The sequence below is a fragment of the Gracilinanus agilis genome, chromosome 4 (assembly GCF_016433145.1).
Source record: "Gracilinanus agilis isolate LMUSP501 chromosome 4, AgileGrace, whole genome shotgun sequence".
NCBI classification, from domain to species: domain Eukaryota; kingdom Metazoa; phylum Chordata; class Mammalia; order Didelphimorphia; family Didelphidae; genus Gracilinanus; species Gracilinanus agilis.
The window spans coordinates 293,416,307-293,435,535 of NC_058133.1; the positions used below are offsets into that span (position 1 = coordinate 293,416,307).

Consider the following 19,229-nt stretch of genomic DNA (forward strand, 5'->3'; position numbering starts at 1 on the left):
GGAAGGGAGGAAGAGAGGAAGGAAGGGAGGAAGGAAGGGAGGGAGGAAGGAAGAAAGGAGGGAAGGAGGAAGGGAGGAAAGGAGGGAGGAAGGAAGCAAGGAAGGGAGGAAGGGAGGAAGGGAGGAAGGAAGGAGGGAGTTTTTATATTTTTATGATACAGGTCAGAAAACTGGCCCAGAGGCAAGATATAGTTGCAACTGCTTTAGTAGTAACATAATAAATTATATTAGCAGGAATTAAATATAGATCCTTTCCTGAGTATGCAGTTGCTCAATGTATAAGCATTGAAAAAACACATTTTCAATTTTTTCTCATCACACTTAAAATGATCTTTTAATCTACCACTTTCTAAGAACTAAATACTAAGAATGTTGGAATGACTTTATAAAAATCATGTATGTATACTTTTGACCAGTTTGGTGTTTTCAGTAGAAGAGGGGGCTTTCATTGAGAGACTTCTTATAATTTTACAGAAGAATCACATTTAACAGAAAGAGGTTTATTGATTTTCCCAGGGTGATACAGACAATGTGTGTCAGAGAAGGAACTTTAAATGGGGTTTTCCTGGCTTTGGGGGAAGTTCTATTCACCATTTAAAAATAATTATATTACATTTTTATCACAGAAAAAGATCCTTGCCTATGTAGTAAGTTCTCTATAGAAGAATAAAACAATACAATATGCACACCATGGCTTACATGCAAGTGGAATGTGAAGTTGACTCTGATGTATGATTTTGGGAATCCTGGGAAGGGCCCAAAGACAGAAAACATCTTCCACTATCTACTTGCCAAACTGTTTGAATTTCATCATTAGAAAAATTTTACTTTGGGTGATCTTTGATAATTCAAATTATTATTTAGAGTAACAGCTCTAGTCCCTCTCACCACCACTTTACTGCTCATGAACCTTCCACCTCTACCATACAGGTGTTATGGCATTAAGAGATGGGGATTTAAATCTTATGCCTTGTGATTTTATGATAAATATCTCTCCATACTAGGCATATAGAGATTATCAGAAAACCTCAAACACACCAGAACAGAAAATGTATGAAGATATAGGTTTGGAACAGGGAAAGAAGAAAAGCTATAAACATCCATTTATATCAGAGATTCTTATTTTAGCCCTTGCAGCTTCATGCAGCAAAGACAAACTCTATCAGCTAGCATGTACCTCTTCTTGTAAAGTTGATTATCTAGAAGGGTCAGTGGCAGTGGCACAGTGAATAGAGTAATGACTCTTTAGTCAGGAAGACCTGAGTCCAAATTTAGTCTCAGACACTTAATATCTGAACCTAGGCAAGCTGCCTCAGTTTCCTTATTTGTAAATAGTAACATCTACTTCACAGAGTAATTATGAAAATCAAGTGAAATAATATTTAAAATGAACTTAGTACAGTACTTAGCAAAAAAGTAAGTGCTATGATGCTAGCTATTATTATTATTATTAGCCCTGATGATCTGGTCTGGCAACTTGCCTCAGTTTCAGTAGAATAGATCATTACTGAATAACATTTGGTGCCCCATAATTGAAATGTTCATAGAACCATTTAATCTAAGCAACTTCTTCACATTGCTATGATAGTACCCTGCTATTATTGGGATGTTTGAGTTGATGTTACTCCCTTGGAATGTACCTATTTAGGTTTGGGGTGCATGTGCCCAAGAATGAAAAAGGAACTCATTAATTGGTGTCTATATGCAGTATGAGGGATTCTAGAGCCTAGTCTGATCCAATCAGATTATGACTTTAACTTGAAGGTGTCTAGACTAGACTAGGGGTGTCAATATTCTAAGGAAGTACTTTTGAGCTGCCCTCTAAGAAAGCTGGTTCTGAGTTTAGAGGACCTAATTTTAAATTCTATTTCTATGACTACCTGAAAGACTTTGGATAAGTCATTTAATTTCATTAGGTCTCATTTTTCTCACATACTCAATTATAAGGGAATATACAATAAAACAACTCTAAACAATGAAATGACCTTTAAATGTGACTATTCTAGGATTCATGATTCTGTTCTATACTGAATGCTCTCCCATAAATATCTCTTGAAAGGATAATAATTGGAACTGTTACAAGTGAATTAGTACTTTAATATAAATAGATTTAACATATTTCCTCATGAAATCTGGAATTGAAGAAATGAGGATTTTGCTGGTAGAAGAGTTATGTAGGAATAATTTCATCCTGACCCTGAGTATGGGTGACTAGTATGAAAAAAAAAGTAAAGAGAGGGAGGGTAGGCAGGGAAAGGGAGGCTTTGGAGGACACCAATTATAAACTTCTCCCACTTTACAATTTTGGCTGGAGCTGTCCCAGACATCACTTTGTTTATGGGAAATATGATTTGATGTCCTAGAATAAGCAAGTACACAGAGTGATGAGATAATTTGAAATGATGCTTGGGCATAATGTCACATTAGTTTTCAAGTATAGGAAGTTATATATATTCAATAAATAAATAAATAAGTATACCTGTTTGCGTATTCCTTGATGATCTGATATATGCTAATCTTAATAGTCTCATTTTCAAATCGATTATTGCTGCGGTCTTTGTATATCCGGAATTCAGCGGCTGTCACTGCTTCCCCATGAGGAATTTGTGTAAGATCAAACCGAAACTCTTTGTAGTGCCTTCGCTGGTGAGAAAAATCCTTGTCTCTTTCAACTGTTTAAAAAAAAAAGAGAGAGAAAAGGAAAAAAGTGATCCCTTTAAAACTATGGCAATTAACGGTAAATTCTACAGCTTTAAATATAAAAACAAACAAGCAGGATGATATAAAAACTGGGCAAATACTAAAACCACAAAGCCAGACATGCTTCCAGTTAAAGGAAATTCCACGAGCCAACAGTCTTCAGTTCAAAAGGGAAAAAAAACCTCTGTGGTTTCATACAAATTCCAGGAACCTGAATGGAAAGAATATCCAAAAAAGTTTTAAAATTGAATGTTGTAAAGTAATTAGAAATGTGGACCAAATGAAAATGCATGGGAGAGTCTCAAACTTTATTTAAGTATACTTGAAGAAAGCAATTGGAATTATAAGTGAAGCTTGAATTGGGCAACATTACATGGGGAAGAAACAGGAAGGTAAAGGCTTTTACCTGAGCTTTAATGTATACACAAATACTTTGACATAAGACCTTTTTTTTTTTAGAGCCTAAGTAATAGAGAGATAGTCATTTATATCAGAGGTTCTTAGCCCCTAACCCCTTGGGGGTTCAGGAGTATGTGTGTATGTGCATGTGTGTATTTATATATTTGAAGGGGGGTATAGAAATGGATTGTAGAAATATATATTTTATTTTCACTAACCAATAATTAAAATTCCACGTCCTTTAATTATGATTTTTTTCTTAGAAGAGGTATATAAGCTTCGCCAGACCATAAAAGGGATCTATGATAAGAAAAACGGTTAAAAATCAAAGAATTTGATTTGCATAATCAGAATTACCTTTTACAAGGGCCCTCATCACTTCTCAGCCAAAGACGTGTTCTGCCTCCTCTCTGCTCATCAAATTTTTAAAGAAGTATATGTATGCACATAACGAGGATTTTAGGGCTAATCCAATCCCTTTATTTCACACATAAAGAAACTGAGTTATAGACGGGCTAAATGATTTGCCTGAGCTAAGGTGAAGAATCCAGGACTCCTGGCTCCCAGATCAATACTCTTTCTATTACATCATGCCTGCCGCCTTCTTAAGGGAGGGAACTTTGTTTGCTCTTTAAGAGAAAACAACTTCACCAGTAACCACCAACGGAAGTCAGGGAACATTTCCTCCTAAGGGAATTTTTAAAAGTTGAAGAAATTAGAATGCTACATTTTGGGCAGATTGTTACATAGAGGTTATTGTGCAACAGTGGATTGGCTTCAGACTAGACTACAACGGTTTGGGTTAGGTTCAGACGACGTGGCAGGCACTCCACACACTACAGAATCTGGTAGGTATCAGAAAAATATTAAACAGGCTGCCTGGCCCCTGGGTTCACTTATAACGATGTGTTGTCTTTGCTAGTCCTATCTGTTTCATAGAATCGTCGGGTTCATAAATCTAAATTAGCCACCACAATGTTTCCAGGTCATGTAAAATCCACATTTGGGTATTTCACGAATCTGTGATTTTCTTCTACTTTTGGTACTTTCTCTTTGAAGATTGTATATAATGGGTTCTAACCCTAACTTCTGTGTAATGGGAACAATGCCTCATGGATTATGATATGGATGGTCATTTTTTTTAATAAGGAGAGTTTTGGGAATAAATTGATAAATGAATGTAGCAATGCATCGCATGAAATACAAAGTAGTAAAAAAAACCTCTATTACTGAAAAAAAAAAATAAAAGATGCTTCCCAGCAAAAGACTTGGACAGAAAGTTTACTATTAAACTGTATAGTGTTTTGAGGGTAGAGACTTTCTTTTTGCTTTTAGCACACAGTAGGTGCTTAATACATGTTAAATTATATTTAGTAATTTTTTCTACTTTGACTATTGACTAGACTTACCAGAGGAGATCATAATACATATTATAATACATAAATATTGGGAATGCATTCCATAGAGTTCCTGGAGATTGGATGGAGTTCATATCCGGCCTTATATACTTCCTAGTTGTACCCTGAGGAAGTAATTTAAACCCATTTTCCTATCTCTTACCATTCTTCTGCTTTGGAATGAAATTTTAGTATTGATTCCAAATGGGATTGAAGGGATAATTGTTGCCCCAGACCAGTATTTCCTTTGAATCTTTGGGTGTCTTCATCATGTAAAAAATATGAAAAAAGGGTCCCCAGCTAGTTAGGTTGACCCCTCACTAGAGTCCATGGGCAACAATCACAAAGATTTATATAGATTGTGACTTACATTGTTAAGCAGAGCATTGTCATTGATGAAATCACAGGAATATTCAAACATTATTATTTTTGCTTTATGATTTAAGAAAGGAGTGTTTTGATACAAGATATATTAATGGCAAAACTAATGTCAAATGTACCAGAAAATACAAATGAGAATTTGAGAATCTTAGGATAGAGAAAAAAGTGAACACTAGCGAAGGGTAGAAGACACCCAAAAAGCAATATTCTGGAAGGAGAGAGCCTACTTGGAATCATGGTTAAAAAGGCAGAATTGAGGGTTCTTTAGATCCCCAAAGGACAAATAATGATATGATATGCATTTTTCTAACTGCATAGGATTTATGGAATAAGTTTGAAGTAATGTAATCCAAAGATCTTGAATAGAAGGCAGCCTGTCAGAAATGTCAGGGAGACAACATGTGTTCCATTAACAGCTGGACTAGATGACTTCTGATGTCCTTTCTGACTCAGGTTCTGTGATTCTGGGGTTTATTCCATGCAGGAAAGAAGGGCTAGCTCTAAGGGAAGAGAGATAAAGAACCATCCTTTTTCATCTTGTTTCTCCTAGTCACTCCAAAGGAATTGTTATATAGATAAACAAACAGAAGCTGTGTCCAGGAGTAGGTTTGGCTCTCAGGTAAAATATAAGCTGATTAGGTGAAATAAAAATTCATTGAGGGCAGGACTGCAACTGTGCTTCATCTCTTTTTTCCTTCTTTATATACCAAGGACATCGCATAGTACTCAGTACTGTACCTTTAGTAACTGCTTAATAAACGATTGTTGAATTGTTCAGTATTTAAATGGCTGCTATCATTAACATTTTCTTGTCTTTCCCCTTGTTCATTTTACCACAGAGACATGAAGAATGATAGCAGAAGAAATCTAGAAACAGATGTTAACTTTTACTAATTATGAGAAGCAGCTTGGAGTTAGTGCAAAGAGTAAGTATCAGGGAAAGGGAATCTTAGACTATTTCTTAAATGTAAATAGGGAAGTCACAATCTCTATGCCTCAATTTCATTGTCTTTAAAAAAAAGTAATAATATGTTCTTCCTATTTTGCAAAGACTCTATGAAAAAAGTGCTTTGTCAAATCTAGAGAATTATAGACATTTGGAAAAGTATTAATAAAAGAATATATATACATATAAAACATCTACCATCTCTATCTTTCTATCAACTTTCTCTATCAATCTATCTACTGTTGATTATCTATCTAACCTAATTACTTATATAATCTATTATCTGTCTTTTTTCTCTCTGTCTAATTCAATGTTTTATTTGTTTTTTTTTCTAAATTTAACTTCAATCAAAAAATAGCCCTTTTACTGGATTCTGTTATGCTGATGTTATTTAATATTTTCAGTTATTTTCCCTTTTGCATTTTTGGTAGTTAATTCTTTATTGTTTTAGTAATTAGATGTATTTTATTAGAATGAAGATTTCCTACACATATGCCAATACCAACACTCCATGACTTTCTCTATCCTGTATCATTCTTATCCATTTCTTTCTGTAAAGCCTCTCTAAAGGCTTTACTCAGTGTTACAGAATATCAAGATGGCCATAATATGACATCTGGGCTGTCCAACTATGGTATCACATTCTCTCTACATGAACAGCTCTCCTCTGTTTCCAGTAATATATCCTCTAGGTATCATTTCTTCTACTGCTTCTTGTATATACAATTTTGATAGAGCTACATTGCTACCCCTTTACAGTTGCCAGATGTTTTTCCATTGTCTCTTTAGCATTTCATAGCAGAAGCTATAAAAGAGAAAATTCCATACACACTGTGTGGATAACGATTGAAGAATGACTGAATATGTCGCAACATATAAATATATGAAATCCTACTATAGCATCTGAAGTTATGCATGTGAGAATTTCAGAGAACATGGAAAGACTTCTATGAACTGATACAGAGAGAACTAAGCAGCAGTACCAAGAGAACATTATGAACAATCATTGTAATAATACAAGCCACTAAAAGGTATAGTTTAACTCTGATTAATTGTAATAACCTATTTAGAGCCAGGAGAATGGGTGACCAAGCACATTTCTTTTCTCTCTACATAGGGAGGCTAAAGAGCACACATGTATAATATTGCACATATTTTCAGATGTGTCTATTTAGTCAGTTTTTTCCCCCTTAATTACTGTTCTTTCTTATAAGAGTTAAATGGGAAGGAGAAGTTAGGTGGGAAAATTACTGTTGTGTAAAAAACAAGCCACCAGCAACTTTCTTAAAACTCAAGAATAGTAATATTAAAATTTCAAGAGGTAAGGAAATGTTATGAGGTTCATTTTAAAAATTAAGGCATAGAAGCATAGATAGATTAAAAGACTTGCTATAACTTTCATAACAACTTATTGGGCTCAATCAATCCTAGAATGCTGAAGTCTGAATTATCAAACAGCAGTTTCTACCAATGGGAAATCACACAGAAGTTTTTGTCATTCAATTTACAATTTTGGGTCATTTTTTAAAATACAAATCCAGACAATAAATTATGAAAACTCCAAAGGAACAAGGAGTAGGATCAAAAGTTCCTTTTAGATTTTCCTTTTTTAAGGGTAGTTGGCCCTCACCTCACCCCCACAAAGCACTTTTCTCTTTTTACTCCTACATTTATTCTACTTTAAAATTATTTGAGCCCTCCTCCAACCAACTATAGCTGACTTCACAGAAAAAAACAGGCAGATATATCTGAATAGGCCTTATATATTTACTTTGTGTGCATTCATAATGAGTACATTTATAGATATATATGCATGTATAAATATATATTATTATTGTATAATATACATATTATGATTTTCTAGTTATTTGCTTTCTGAAAACACTGAATCCCCTCCAATGGGCAGATTTAGTTCTGCTTGGTCCTGTAAATTCCATCAAAAAGTCTTCCCAAAAGGGAAATCACCGTCATCACAGTCCTCAGATAACATTTGAAAAGTCTGAAGTTCAAACTTCCAAGTGATTTGAGATATTACATAATGTTATACCATATTTACAATTAATTTCCTATTTGAGATGTAGAAAAAAAAAAGTGTATTCCTGGGAATAACTACTAAGCAAGGAGTCTTAGGACTAGCTATAAAGCGTGCACCTGCATAGTTCAGATGAGTATTGAATCCATATTATGTAAAGTCATCTACTGTTCAAAATCCCCCTGTGAAATGTTAGTGTAATAAAGTGGAAAGCTAGAATTTCATCCTTTATTATAAATTTTCAGTTTTCTAATCCAGGCTATTTAACCTAAACCCTAAGGGGGCAAATTTTCAAAGGGTTTCATAAAATTTATATTAAACATACCACACAGAATAAAGTTGCATTGTAGATTTGTCCAGGATGTCAAATGCCTGAATCCCACTGACTTGGATCATAATTGTGCCAATAAATTCCATGCAGCACTTTGGAAAGAGTAATGGAATGAGACTGGTATTTACATAGCCTCATTCTCCTAATGAAGCCCAAAATATTCAATAAGGGAATCTCCATTGCCTCTACCAGCGAGAGTAGGAGGTGACAAGAATTAATATCCCTGTTTTATGAATGAGAAGCTAGGTGGTGACAGCAAGTTAGTGACAGAACTCTGTCTCCAAATACCCAGCACAAAGCTGCATTCAGTAGCTCATACCACCTACATAACAAAGTTCTATGTCTGTTCTCTCTTCTTAGAATTTAGTATGTTTCAGGCTACATTTTAAAATTTCAATCATTTTGGTATACAGATGTAGACAATAAATTAAGAAAACTCCAGGGCAATCAGGAGTAGTATCAAAAGCTCTCTTTCATTTTTTCCACTGTCTTCTGTCTTTCCTGGATTTGAACTTGACCCTCTTTCATCCCTCCCCTGGGATATTTAGGTATCCCTCTTGTATTTGTAGAATCATAGTGTATCAAAATTGTAAGAGAACTTTGAGATCATCCAGTCCCACATCTTCACTTTTTTCTGGACCAGAACTTAAACCAATGTGGTTTTCATTTGTTCACAGAACTCTCAAGGAGGAAACTTCTCTAACATAATTTGCAATTTATAATCTTAGGGACTTTTAGGGGACTTTGAGAGATCTTACAGCTTGCCATGGGCACGGTATGTGTCAGAGGCAGAACTTAAATCTTTATCTCATTAATATCAAGATCTCTATTGACTACAGCACTGTCTTTCATCCTACAAATGAGACAATTGTGGTTCAAGGAGTTTAAAAGACTGTAACTTAGATTTCTAACTTCATAATATAGTGTTCTAACTGGAATAATTGGATCATTGATGCCTCCTTTCCCTTTTGTTCTCACTCCTTGGGAACTTTCTGTCTTTAGGAATCTATCTGTCATCTGAATAAGGATATGCTTCCAAATCATCTTATTGTCACCCAATTCTATATAATTAGTTTCCCTAACATATAGCTTTATATTCTATTGTGATTCATTATCTTGTTCCCTCCCCTACCAAATCCTCTAACCTCCTTTACTCTTGGTTTCTATTTCCATTATCTCTTTTTCTCTTTGTCTGTCTCTGCCTACCTTTCTGACTCTTTTTTTCTATCTCTATTTCTCTCTATGTCTTTCTGTCTCCATCCCTCAGTTTTTCTCTCTGCCATTCCTTTCTTTGTTTTTATCAGGATCCAACCATTTATCAACATTTTTCTGGACTACCTCTTATGTCTGCCAAGACATTCTATTACCTCTTTGATTACTTAATACCTGAATTATTCATTAACTCTAGATCTATTCTTGTTTAAATTCTACATAATAAAACCTTTTCTTATTCAATTACTCAGAGGTTTGATGCATATCTTCCCTAAACTTCTTTAATTAACAATGATAATAAATAACATGTATATAGTACTTTAGGGTATGTGAACCACTCTATATAAATTATTATATTTCATCCTCAGGATGTGTTAGGTGCTATTATTATTCACATGAGGAAACAAAGAGGTTAAGTGACTTGCCTAAGGTTATACAGTTTATAAACTTCAGATTAAAAAAGAGTTATTCTGATGTTTAAATTCAGTACTCTTATGTCTACTCCCAACATATTCACAGGATCAAAGAATCACAAATCTTGATTTGGGAAAGGGAAAAATATTACCTGGTTTAACCCTCTCATTTTGCAGATGGGGAAATCGAGGCAGAAGAGGGCTTACATCATCCAAGATAACTTTGTAGCACAGGTGAGAATTGAATTCAGATTCTCTAATCCAACACTCTTCCCGTTCCACCATGCCACTTCATATGTTGGTCAATCACATCCAAATAATTTTTCCTTCATGCCAGATCATACTTTCAGTGGACTGTCAGATGCCATTTATAATCAAGGAGTACCACGGATTCATATGACCATCCTTTATTATTAAAAAAGTTCATTTTGGAAAGCACCCATTATAAAAAGCACTAAAGAGATATCAATTTGCAGGATTAAAAAAGTCCTCCAAACCATTTAATCGATTAGCACATGTTAAGTGCCTCCTGTATGCCAGCCAATGTACTGAGTGAAGAATATAAAGGAGGAATTGATAGTCACAGGCCTTGAAGTGTTTACCTTCTCTCAGCGAAATCACAATACATAAATATGAATACATATTTAATATATAAAAATAATTTCAATGTAATGGGGACACATCCCTGGGATAGGGGGAGTGTTTGAAAAGGCTTCATCTAGAAGAGATTATCAGAGCTGAGCATCAAAAAGGACTAGGAATTTTAAGAATTGGTGGTCAAGTAGAGTTTTCTAGATATTAAGACTAAAGACTCAGTGCCTATCAAAATGTATAACAATATAAGACCACTCTCATTCCTGTAACTGGGAACTGGCCCAGCCTAGACCTTATGAGCATGTGCAGTATGCTCAGCTATCGCAATCTCTCTGTGGAAGAGGATGGAGAGCTTGCTTATAGGAAGGCATCCTGGTGATGGGTAATGGAAAAACCATGCTCCCTGATTTGGGGCAGGATCAGCTAGTTTGTAATTGGTTCTGGTGTGCTAATCATGTGTTAAAAGGATGGAATACTGATTGGCTGCTAAGCCAGAACTGAAGTTCATTCGAACAGTACTACCCAAGGCATTTTGGACTGTCTAGTTGTGTTTGAATACAGACAGAAGGAATGAATGAATCTTTTCGTGGGGATAGGGGTCTCTTTATGTCTCCTTCTAGGAATGTGATAGAACCTTGCAATAGCACTCATGTTGATCCTGTCTGTTTTGTTTTGTTTTTCCCTGCTTTTAGATGAAGAAGCTTTGGAAAGTGTTATGACCTTGTGTATTCCCAGAACATCAAATAAGTTAGCCACCAAAAGTCTGGTGGCTAACTGGAGTCTGAGCTTGAATCTTCCAGAAGAGCCAAATCCCTCCAGATTTTTTGTTGTTGTTGTTCCAAAATAGGCCAAAAGTGAGCAACAACGATCAATTCATTGCCTAGGCCAAATTCCAAAATCAATTTTATAGAGTTAAGGGATTATTTCTAAAAAAACTGTCTTAAGTTTGAGTGTACTCTTCCCCAAAACAGAGGTGGACGGGGAGAGTAAACCTCTTCATGTGGAGAGAGGAAATTGCTTTTAATGTACATTCTTGCTACATCTTCTCAGTACACATTTCTTTGTAAAAAGTAACCGATAATAATTAGTTCATTGTAATTAGAGTGCTAATCCTGGCAGTTAACAGTACAGAGAACACATTGGAAAAGGGCATCCACTGGTGGCAAAAGAGAAAATCCTCTTACAACTCTTTGAGGTACTGATGGGGATTCCTTTGAGGATAAATATGACTGGGCTCCTTCTAGAAGAATGATTTCAAATTCTGGACCATATTCCAAAAAGACAAATTTGGGATGAACTGTCTTAACTCTTTGATACTTAAGTAGTAATCTCTATTTTTAAGGAAACTATATGGTTTATCTAACCATTGAAACTCAAAAATGAATCATTTGGAATTATGGAAAAGAATGTAAGAAGAAAACACAACGTGGCATCTAGCTTACTTTATTCGTGAGGGTTTTGTTGTTGTGGTGGTAGTTATTATTTTTAGTTTCTAGACCATTGAGTACATTCGTGGAAATTCCATCTGTAAAAGCGAACTAGAAATTCTTTGGTAACATTGTCTTAGAGTCTGCCTGGAGACAGATATTCATGACTTATCTAAGGTAATATGGCTAGTATATGTATGAAGCAAGGCTTGAATCTAAGTTTGACACTGTTTCTTAGCTCTACATGTATTCACGGCATTGTTGTTCTCTTATTCATAGTTCAGCATGTGCTTCAATTTATTGATTACCTTTACATTTCTCAAATCATTTCATTAATAATCATAGTAAAAGCTTAATTTCTTATTGAAAAACATGATAATAATGAATAAATGCGATACCTTTTCCCATAATTTTTATGCATTTTTGAAGAAAATGTAAATAGTCAATTTTCCTAACTTCAGTCCAAATTTTGGTGTCATTTAAACCCATAAAATTTAACTCCTCTTAGAAAGTTTACTTAAGGTAAAAGAATATACCTCTCCCCAACCTATTCCATCATCATCAACCCCAGACTCACAATGCTAGTACCTAGCAAAGCTACTCCCAAACTTAACTAGAAGGTTCTGATAGTTAAAACACCATGCAAATGGAGTCAAGGTCATTGATTCCCATTTTGAGTCAAACTTCCTCTGCCATAGAACAGAAAGACATTATCTCAAAAAACCTTCTCACAGACAATATTATAATTGAGGTAGACCTGAAAGGGACTTTAGTGATCTCCTAATTCTACTTCCTCACTTTACAGATCAGGAAACTGAGATAAAAAAAGATTAAGTGATTCTTCAGTTAATGATTTCCATCCGTTCTCCAGTTCCTTCCTCTGGGGAGCAGAATGATTTCTCTTTCACATGATAGCCATTTGAATACTTGATAAAAGCTATTAGTATTTTGCTTGCCACCTCCCACCCCCTCCATCCAGTATTCTCTAGATCAGGCTATATATTCTAAAGTTTTCCACTTAAGAAGCTATTTCAAATGTTGGTTATGGAAGCTGAGACATCCAGCAAAGCCGTTTACAACTTAAACAAAGTCAGGAATGATTGGAGAATGCTCTATTATCTGTGTTTATAGTGGGTTAAAAAAATGTTCCAGTGCTAAAAGGATACACATAGCATGGTGTATGGGGTGTGGAGAGAAAAGAGATGAGTTGCAGGGGGCAGGAAAGGAGGTGTACTTTAAAGTATCTGTCCTCAAAAATAACTTTCTAACTGATAAGAAACTTCTAACGTACATCTCAGCACTCTTTTTTTGCTGAAATGTTTTACCTATTTAAGGTGTATATCCCAAACACACTGATGGAAATAAAATTAAAATGCTATTTTCTCATTTTAAAAGGGTAATATCAATATAGAAAGGAGAGATAAAGTGCACAGAATGTTTTACAGAGATAAATGGGTTGACAGTGAAAAGAAACAGGATTCAATCTGTATATGAGCACCAACACTAAAATTGGAAAGGTTATACAAAGATTAAACTTGTTTTTGAGATGTATACTGAAGCCTTTATTGTCGGAATTCAATTTAACAGGAATTAGTGACTGATAATTTTTTTAAACAGTGAAGTTTTTCTGGATGCTTTCATCATAAGTGGTATTCTGTAAAAATTATATGCACCAAATGTTTCCATTGGTGATCTCAGGAGAGGAATTAATTAACAAAAGAGATTATAGTTTATCTGTGTAACTTTAACTTCAATTTGTAAGGAACTACATCCATGTGCAATTTGTCTTATTCTCTCATATAAGTATTATAACTTGGAAGACCAAAACAATTTCAGTAGCTATAGTAGATGCCACCACAGAATAGACAGCATTCTCCCAGGAACTCAACCAGCTGTTGAAAGAATACAAATTATAAGTTGCTACTGAGTAGAAAAATTATTAAGAGATTATTCACAGAGTCACTACTTATCTATGATGTATTTTATAAGAAAGGTGGGAAGAGGTGTAAAATGGTTATAGATATGTATATTATTCCACAATGTTCTCTGTTACTTTTCCATGAAATATATGGCTAACCATAAAATTTTATAAAGAGTTTATACTTCATTCCTGAAGATAGAAAACTGTGGCATAAGCATTTTATATAAGTTAATAATGCCCTAGTACTCGAATGCTACAAATTTTAGAGTTTAGAAATATCAGAAGCTTGTATTATTCATAACAGGATATATAATTGTACTGTTTGAAAAAAGACTTTAAACATGAATTTGACTTTCTTTGAGATATCTGTAGTCTTGCTTTCTCTGGAGAATAGCTGTATGTGTAAATATTTTAAAAATGCATTGAGGGGGCAGCTGGGTAGTTCAGTGGAGTGAGAGTCAGGCCTAGAGACAGGAAGGTCCTAGGTTCAAACCCAGCCTCAGCCACTTCCCAGCTGTGTGACCCTGGGCAAGTCACTTGACCCCCATTGCCCACCCTTGCCACTCTTCCATCTATGAGACAATACACCGAAGTACAAGGGTTTTAAAAAAAATAGAATATATTACTATTTGAAAAAAAATGCATTGAGTCAAATTTTCACGAATCAAAAAGATTTTAGAAAACAATCTACAATTTAGAACTCATCTACAATTACATGATTGAATCTCTCTTTTTTAAAGAGACAACTTAAGGCATAGAGAATTCAGTAATACAAATAGATTTGGAAAATGAAATGATTACTAAGGACTTATTTATCCATTATTATCAAAAGCTGTGTTTTATACAACTAGCTCAAAGTGATAGTTTAAATGAACAACAATAACAATATACAGCAAAATAAAATTCTCTTTGGTATGCTTTAACACAATTCACTGTCATTTGATTTCTGCAACAACCCTTTGAGTTAGACCAAGTATTAGAATTCTACGTTTCCTGAAGATATATAGCAAGGTTACATTATGTGTCTATAATCTTAAAATAAACCAGAGACTGAGACAAAAGTAGAACCCAAGTATATATATCTATTATTCTGAAGCAAATATTCACTTTCCTTCCTCCACTACTCTGACAGCAATTAGTGACTCCCTATTAAAACAGTTAACTGAGCTCTCTGACCTTGGCTAAGTCATTTTGTTTCTTCAAAAGTCAACTTCTCTGTCTGGAACACAGACATACTGATAACTGTGCTACATTTATTTTACTTTTTACTTTTTTTAATTACTTGTTATATTACTTTTAAAATTACTTTTAATATTTGAATTACACTGAGATTACTGAATAAATATAGCAGGATCAATACACATTGGGTGTTATGATTTTTTTCAGAGCTTATGTATGCTATATTTATATCTATGGACTCTCAGGAACATATTGTTATGTTATTTAGATTCATTTATCAAATTTACATTCATTTATCAATTTCCCCCCCAGGGTTGGGGTCAGGGGAAGGAGAAGATATAGAACAATTTAGGAAATATTTCACTGTCCCTAGTTTTATTCATAACTAGTTTTGTCCTTCTATGAATAAAAGGATTGTCTTTAATGCCATCAAATATTTCCTATTTGACATCAACAAAGTATGAAAATGGTTTTGTGGGATAAGATCATAGATTTTAGGTATAATTTAAGTGCATGCACAGGTGAAGACTAGATTTTGTCTAATAAAAAGCATGGCTACTTAAAAAAAAACACCTTAACTTTTTAAAAACCCTTACTATATATTGGTTCCAAGGCAGAAGGGCAGTAAGAGCTAGGCAATGGGGGTTAAATGACTTGTCCAGGGTCACACAGCTAGGAAGTGTCTGAGAATAGATTTGAATCTAGGGCCTCTTGTCCCTAGGTCTGGCTCTCTATCCACTGAACCACCCAGCTGCCTCCAGAGCTTGGCTATTTTAAGGTAGGTTTGCCATTTGCAAATAGAAGCCCTGTGTACTAAACCTAGAGTCAGAAAACCTGGGTTCAAATCCAGCCTCAAATGAAAAAATCCTATATTAACATGAACTTAAAAAAGAAAACAAAACAAAAAAATGGTTATGATCAAAGATCTGTTTGTAAGAATTTTAGGAAAATATCCTGCAAGTATTTTGTGATTACTCACCTTTCTGATTATTACTTTGTAATAGAGATTTAGTTGCTTTTCCTTTTCTTAAGTGGAAAAACTTGTGGGTTTTACAGATGGTGCGATAGCTGGAGATCAACTATTCTAATCTCCCCCAATTTCACTGTTTGACCCTGTGAATTCTTCTCCAGGATCTGTAAAGTAAACTAGTCCATTTCCAGCCACCTCAAGGTGAGAGAGGTTACAGTAAGCTGATACACTACAAAGTCCCCCCTGGTTACATCTGGAATACAATGAAATGATAGTTTATCTGCAGTGAATATTTGTGGTTATCTGACAAAAACAGGTCAAAGGTTCTGTGAGTTTTCTCTTGAGATGACTCCGTGCTGTCCCTAAAGACTGATAATTGAAAGCAGAGCCTGGAAATATCAAATGTGGTGGGTGACAGATAAGCGGCAGATTCATTCAAATCCTCTGTTACAGGACACTCAGGGGTCAGAGGCCACAGGAATTAGCTCTTGGGCTACTGTGAAAAGACAGACATCAAACAGCCACTACCCAGTAATAGCTCTTCCCCCTCCAACGCCAGGCTCGAAATCCATTCTCACTTCCTCTGTTTTTACTTTCCAGATCATCACAAAATTATTTTTACCTCAAATGACATGGTGAAGCCCCTGAAGGTGTATAGCTAATCAGAGTTGACATATTTTTATTTATTGCCCAAATACTTTGGGGGTGGGATTCCTCCACAAAAGTCCTCCTCGGGTTCCATGAAAATAACCCTGCCAACCAAACATTAGTTTTGGCAAGTCATGCCAAGGTAAAAAGGCTTCAAGTAGGTCCTACGAAGGAGGCAGGGGAAGAGCCCTGGATTGAGCTTCAGGACACCCAAATATTTGTGTCCTGGCTCTGGGACTGACTAGCTGGGTGAATTAGGTCAAGTCGTCATTTTACTTTGGGTCATATTTTACTAATATATATAATAGAATTGAGGACTGGTAGTGGAGGTGGGGAAGAGAGTTACTAGTTGTCTTTTAAGATCCTTCCTCGGATTGAATCTATGGTTCTAAGTACAGATCTGGTAATTAAAAAAAGGTGTCCAATATCTCAAGGTCAGCTCAAGTGAAATCAGAGAGATATCTCCAGATTACTTTTAGGAAAACAAATTTTTGAAGCAAAGAACAAACAAAAACAAAAACAAAAAGAATCAAATATAACATATAACCTAATGTCCTTAAACATTTTTTTTTTGCTCATAGACCTCTTTGGAAGTCTGTTGAAGCCTACAGACTTCTTTTCACAGTAGTTTTATTGCTTAAATTCAAAACATATATTGAAAGAAATGCTAAATTTCAGTAACAGGTTAATGAAAATGCAATTCCCCTTCTCTTCTCCTCCATTCGATCTAAGTTCAGGGATCCTCTTGAAATGTGTCCGTGAAACCTGGGTAAAGAACCACTGATCTAACTTTAAGTTATAGGGAAGTTGTGATCCATGTTGTGTAGAGGAACTATACTGATGAAATTTCAGTTTTTTAGAAGTATGAAAGTACTAAATTTGGATAACTGTGTTTTTATTTTAAAATATATATTAACTAAGAAATTGAAATTATATTATTAGTTTTATTATTTTGAAACTCCCCCCCCCCCATACTTAAAGTGGGACATTAGCTTTAATTTTTGTGACTTCATTGTGATTTAATTCTTCCAATTCAGTTCACTGGAGTTCATTATCATTTGATTCCTGTATCAACTCTATGCATTAAACAGAGTATTATAATCCTTCTTTTTCTGAAGAGATGTAGCAAGGGGTAAGGCTTTGTCTTAAAGATAACCAGGAACAGAGACAGAAGAAGCATCCAAGCAGCTTTATCCCAGGGTAAATATTCTTTCCTCTCTCCACTACAATTAGTAACTACCTACTTAAACAATTAACTGAGCTCTCTTTCTGATGGGTGTGAGATCATAAATTTAGGGCAGAAAAAATATCTTGTAGGGCATCTAAATCAATCTCTCATTTTCATCAAAAAAACTTGGTCTTAAATAGGTTAAAATAATTACGTCAGATCACCCGGTTCAACTCATAGGTCATAATATTATAGATAGTTGGAAGGAACTTCAGAAGCTGTCAAGACCACCTCCCTTTATAGTACCAAAGGCCTAGAGCAATTAAAAGATGCAAAAGTTGCATAAAGGATATGAAATTAGGTCTTCTGACTCCATATTCAAAGCTCTTAAAATAAAAGGATATTTGAGATAGAGACTTGCATTTTGCATACAAAAAGAAAGAGAAATAATCATTTGTTTTAAGTGATTAAACAATTCTAAAGCTGTTTTATCACTTTGGGCCAGTTTCCTTTTTGTGATAACTTCCTAAGGAGGTGATTCATTTTGATGACATTTCATATACTATCAATCAACTCCCAAAGTTTGACTTGTGTTTTCATTCTGATATCTTACAACAAAACGGCAGTCAGGAAACAATTTTTTAAGCCCTTAACTAAATATCAATTCTCGTATTGAAGAGAGCAAGGGCTAGGCAATTGGGGTTAAGTGACTTGCCTAGGGTCATACAGCCAGGAAGTATCTGAGGTCATATTTTAACTTGGGTCTTCCTGACTCCAGGCCTGATGCTCCATCCACTGTGCTCTCTAGCTACCCCCAAGAAACATTTTTCTAAGTTATAGGTATTCTATAATTTTATATAAATTTCAGGGTTATTTGTTACATGGAAAGAGAAAAAGGGAAAAAAATTTCTGCTTTCTTCCAGGGAATAAAATTTTGTCCTAGAATCATGTTTCTAGGAAAAAGTAATAATCAACAGTCAAAGCCATTTTATAAAGTATTTACAGTATCTTCCGAAGCATAGTGCCATGTAGGCTGGGGGTATAGCAACAGTTCACTTGGGACCTGAGGGCATTTTCTACAAGGAGTGCAACATAACCCAGAACTAGATTCTCAGGAATTTAAAGTAGGAAAACTGGGGCCGAAGGAGGGGTGTTATAACCATATGTTGCTAGCATGACCCTTTTCTCATGGTTCAGTGGCATCCATCTCCTGCCCTTCTACCTTGGTGATCCAAAGGCTCTGGGGAAATCAAAAGTATACTTTTCCCACATAAGGCTAGGTACTGGATATGCCTGTTGTAAGGAAATGAAGTATAGCACATAGATTAATTTTACATACAACTGGTGCATATCCCTCAGAATGCCAAATTTATTTTTAATTTGAACTCTTATCAATGAAAATAGTTCTTAAACAGATTATATAATTCCCTGACTCATAAGTAGAGCATAGAAAGCCTGACTTATACTTTTCTTACCAATTCTTACCATTCTTACAATACCATTATGGATAA

The 19,229-nt window shown here is 35.0% G+C and overlaps 1 protein-coding gene across 3 annotated transcripts in view; it reads right to left on the reverse strand.

Moving 5' to 3' along the window:
* BMP5 (bone morphogenetic protein 5) overlaps window positions 1-19,229 on the reverse strand; it is a 177,189-nt gene that overhangs the window by 102,491 nt on the left and 55,469 nt on the right. For all 3 annotated transcript variants that reach the window (XM_044675907.1, XM_044675909.1, XM_044675906.1), the window contains one exon: window positions 2,480-2,672. In XM_044675907.1, coding sequence (XP_044531842.1) covers window positions 2,480-2,672 — 193 coding nt within the window. The remainder of the gene's footprint in view (window positions 1-2,479; window positions 2,673-19,229) is intronic.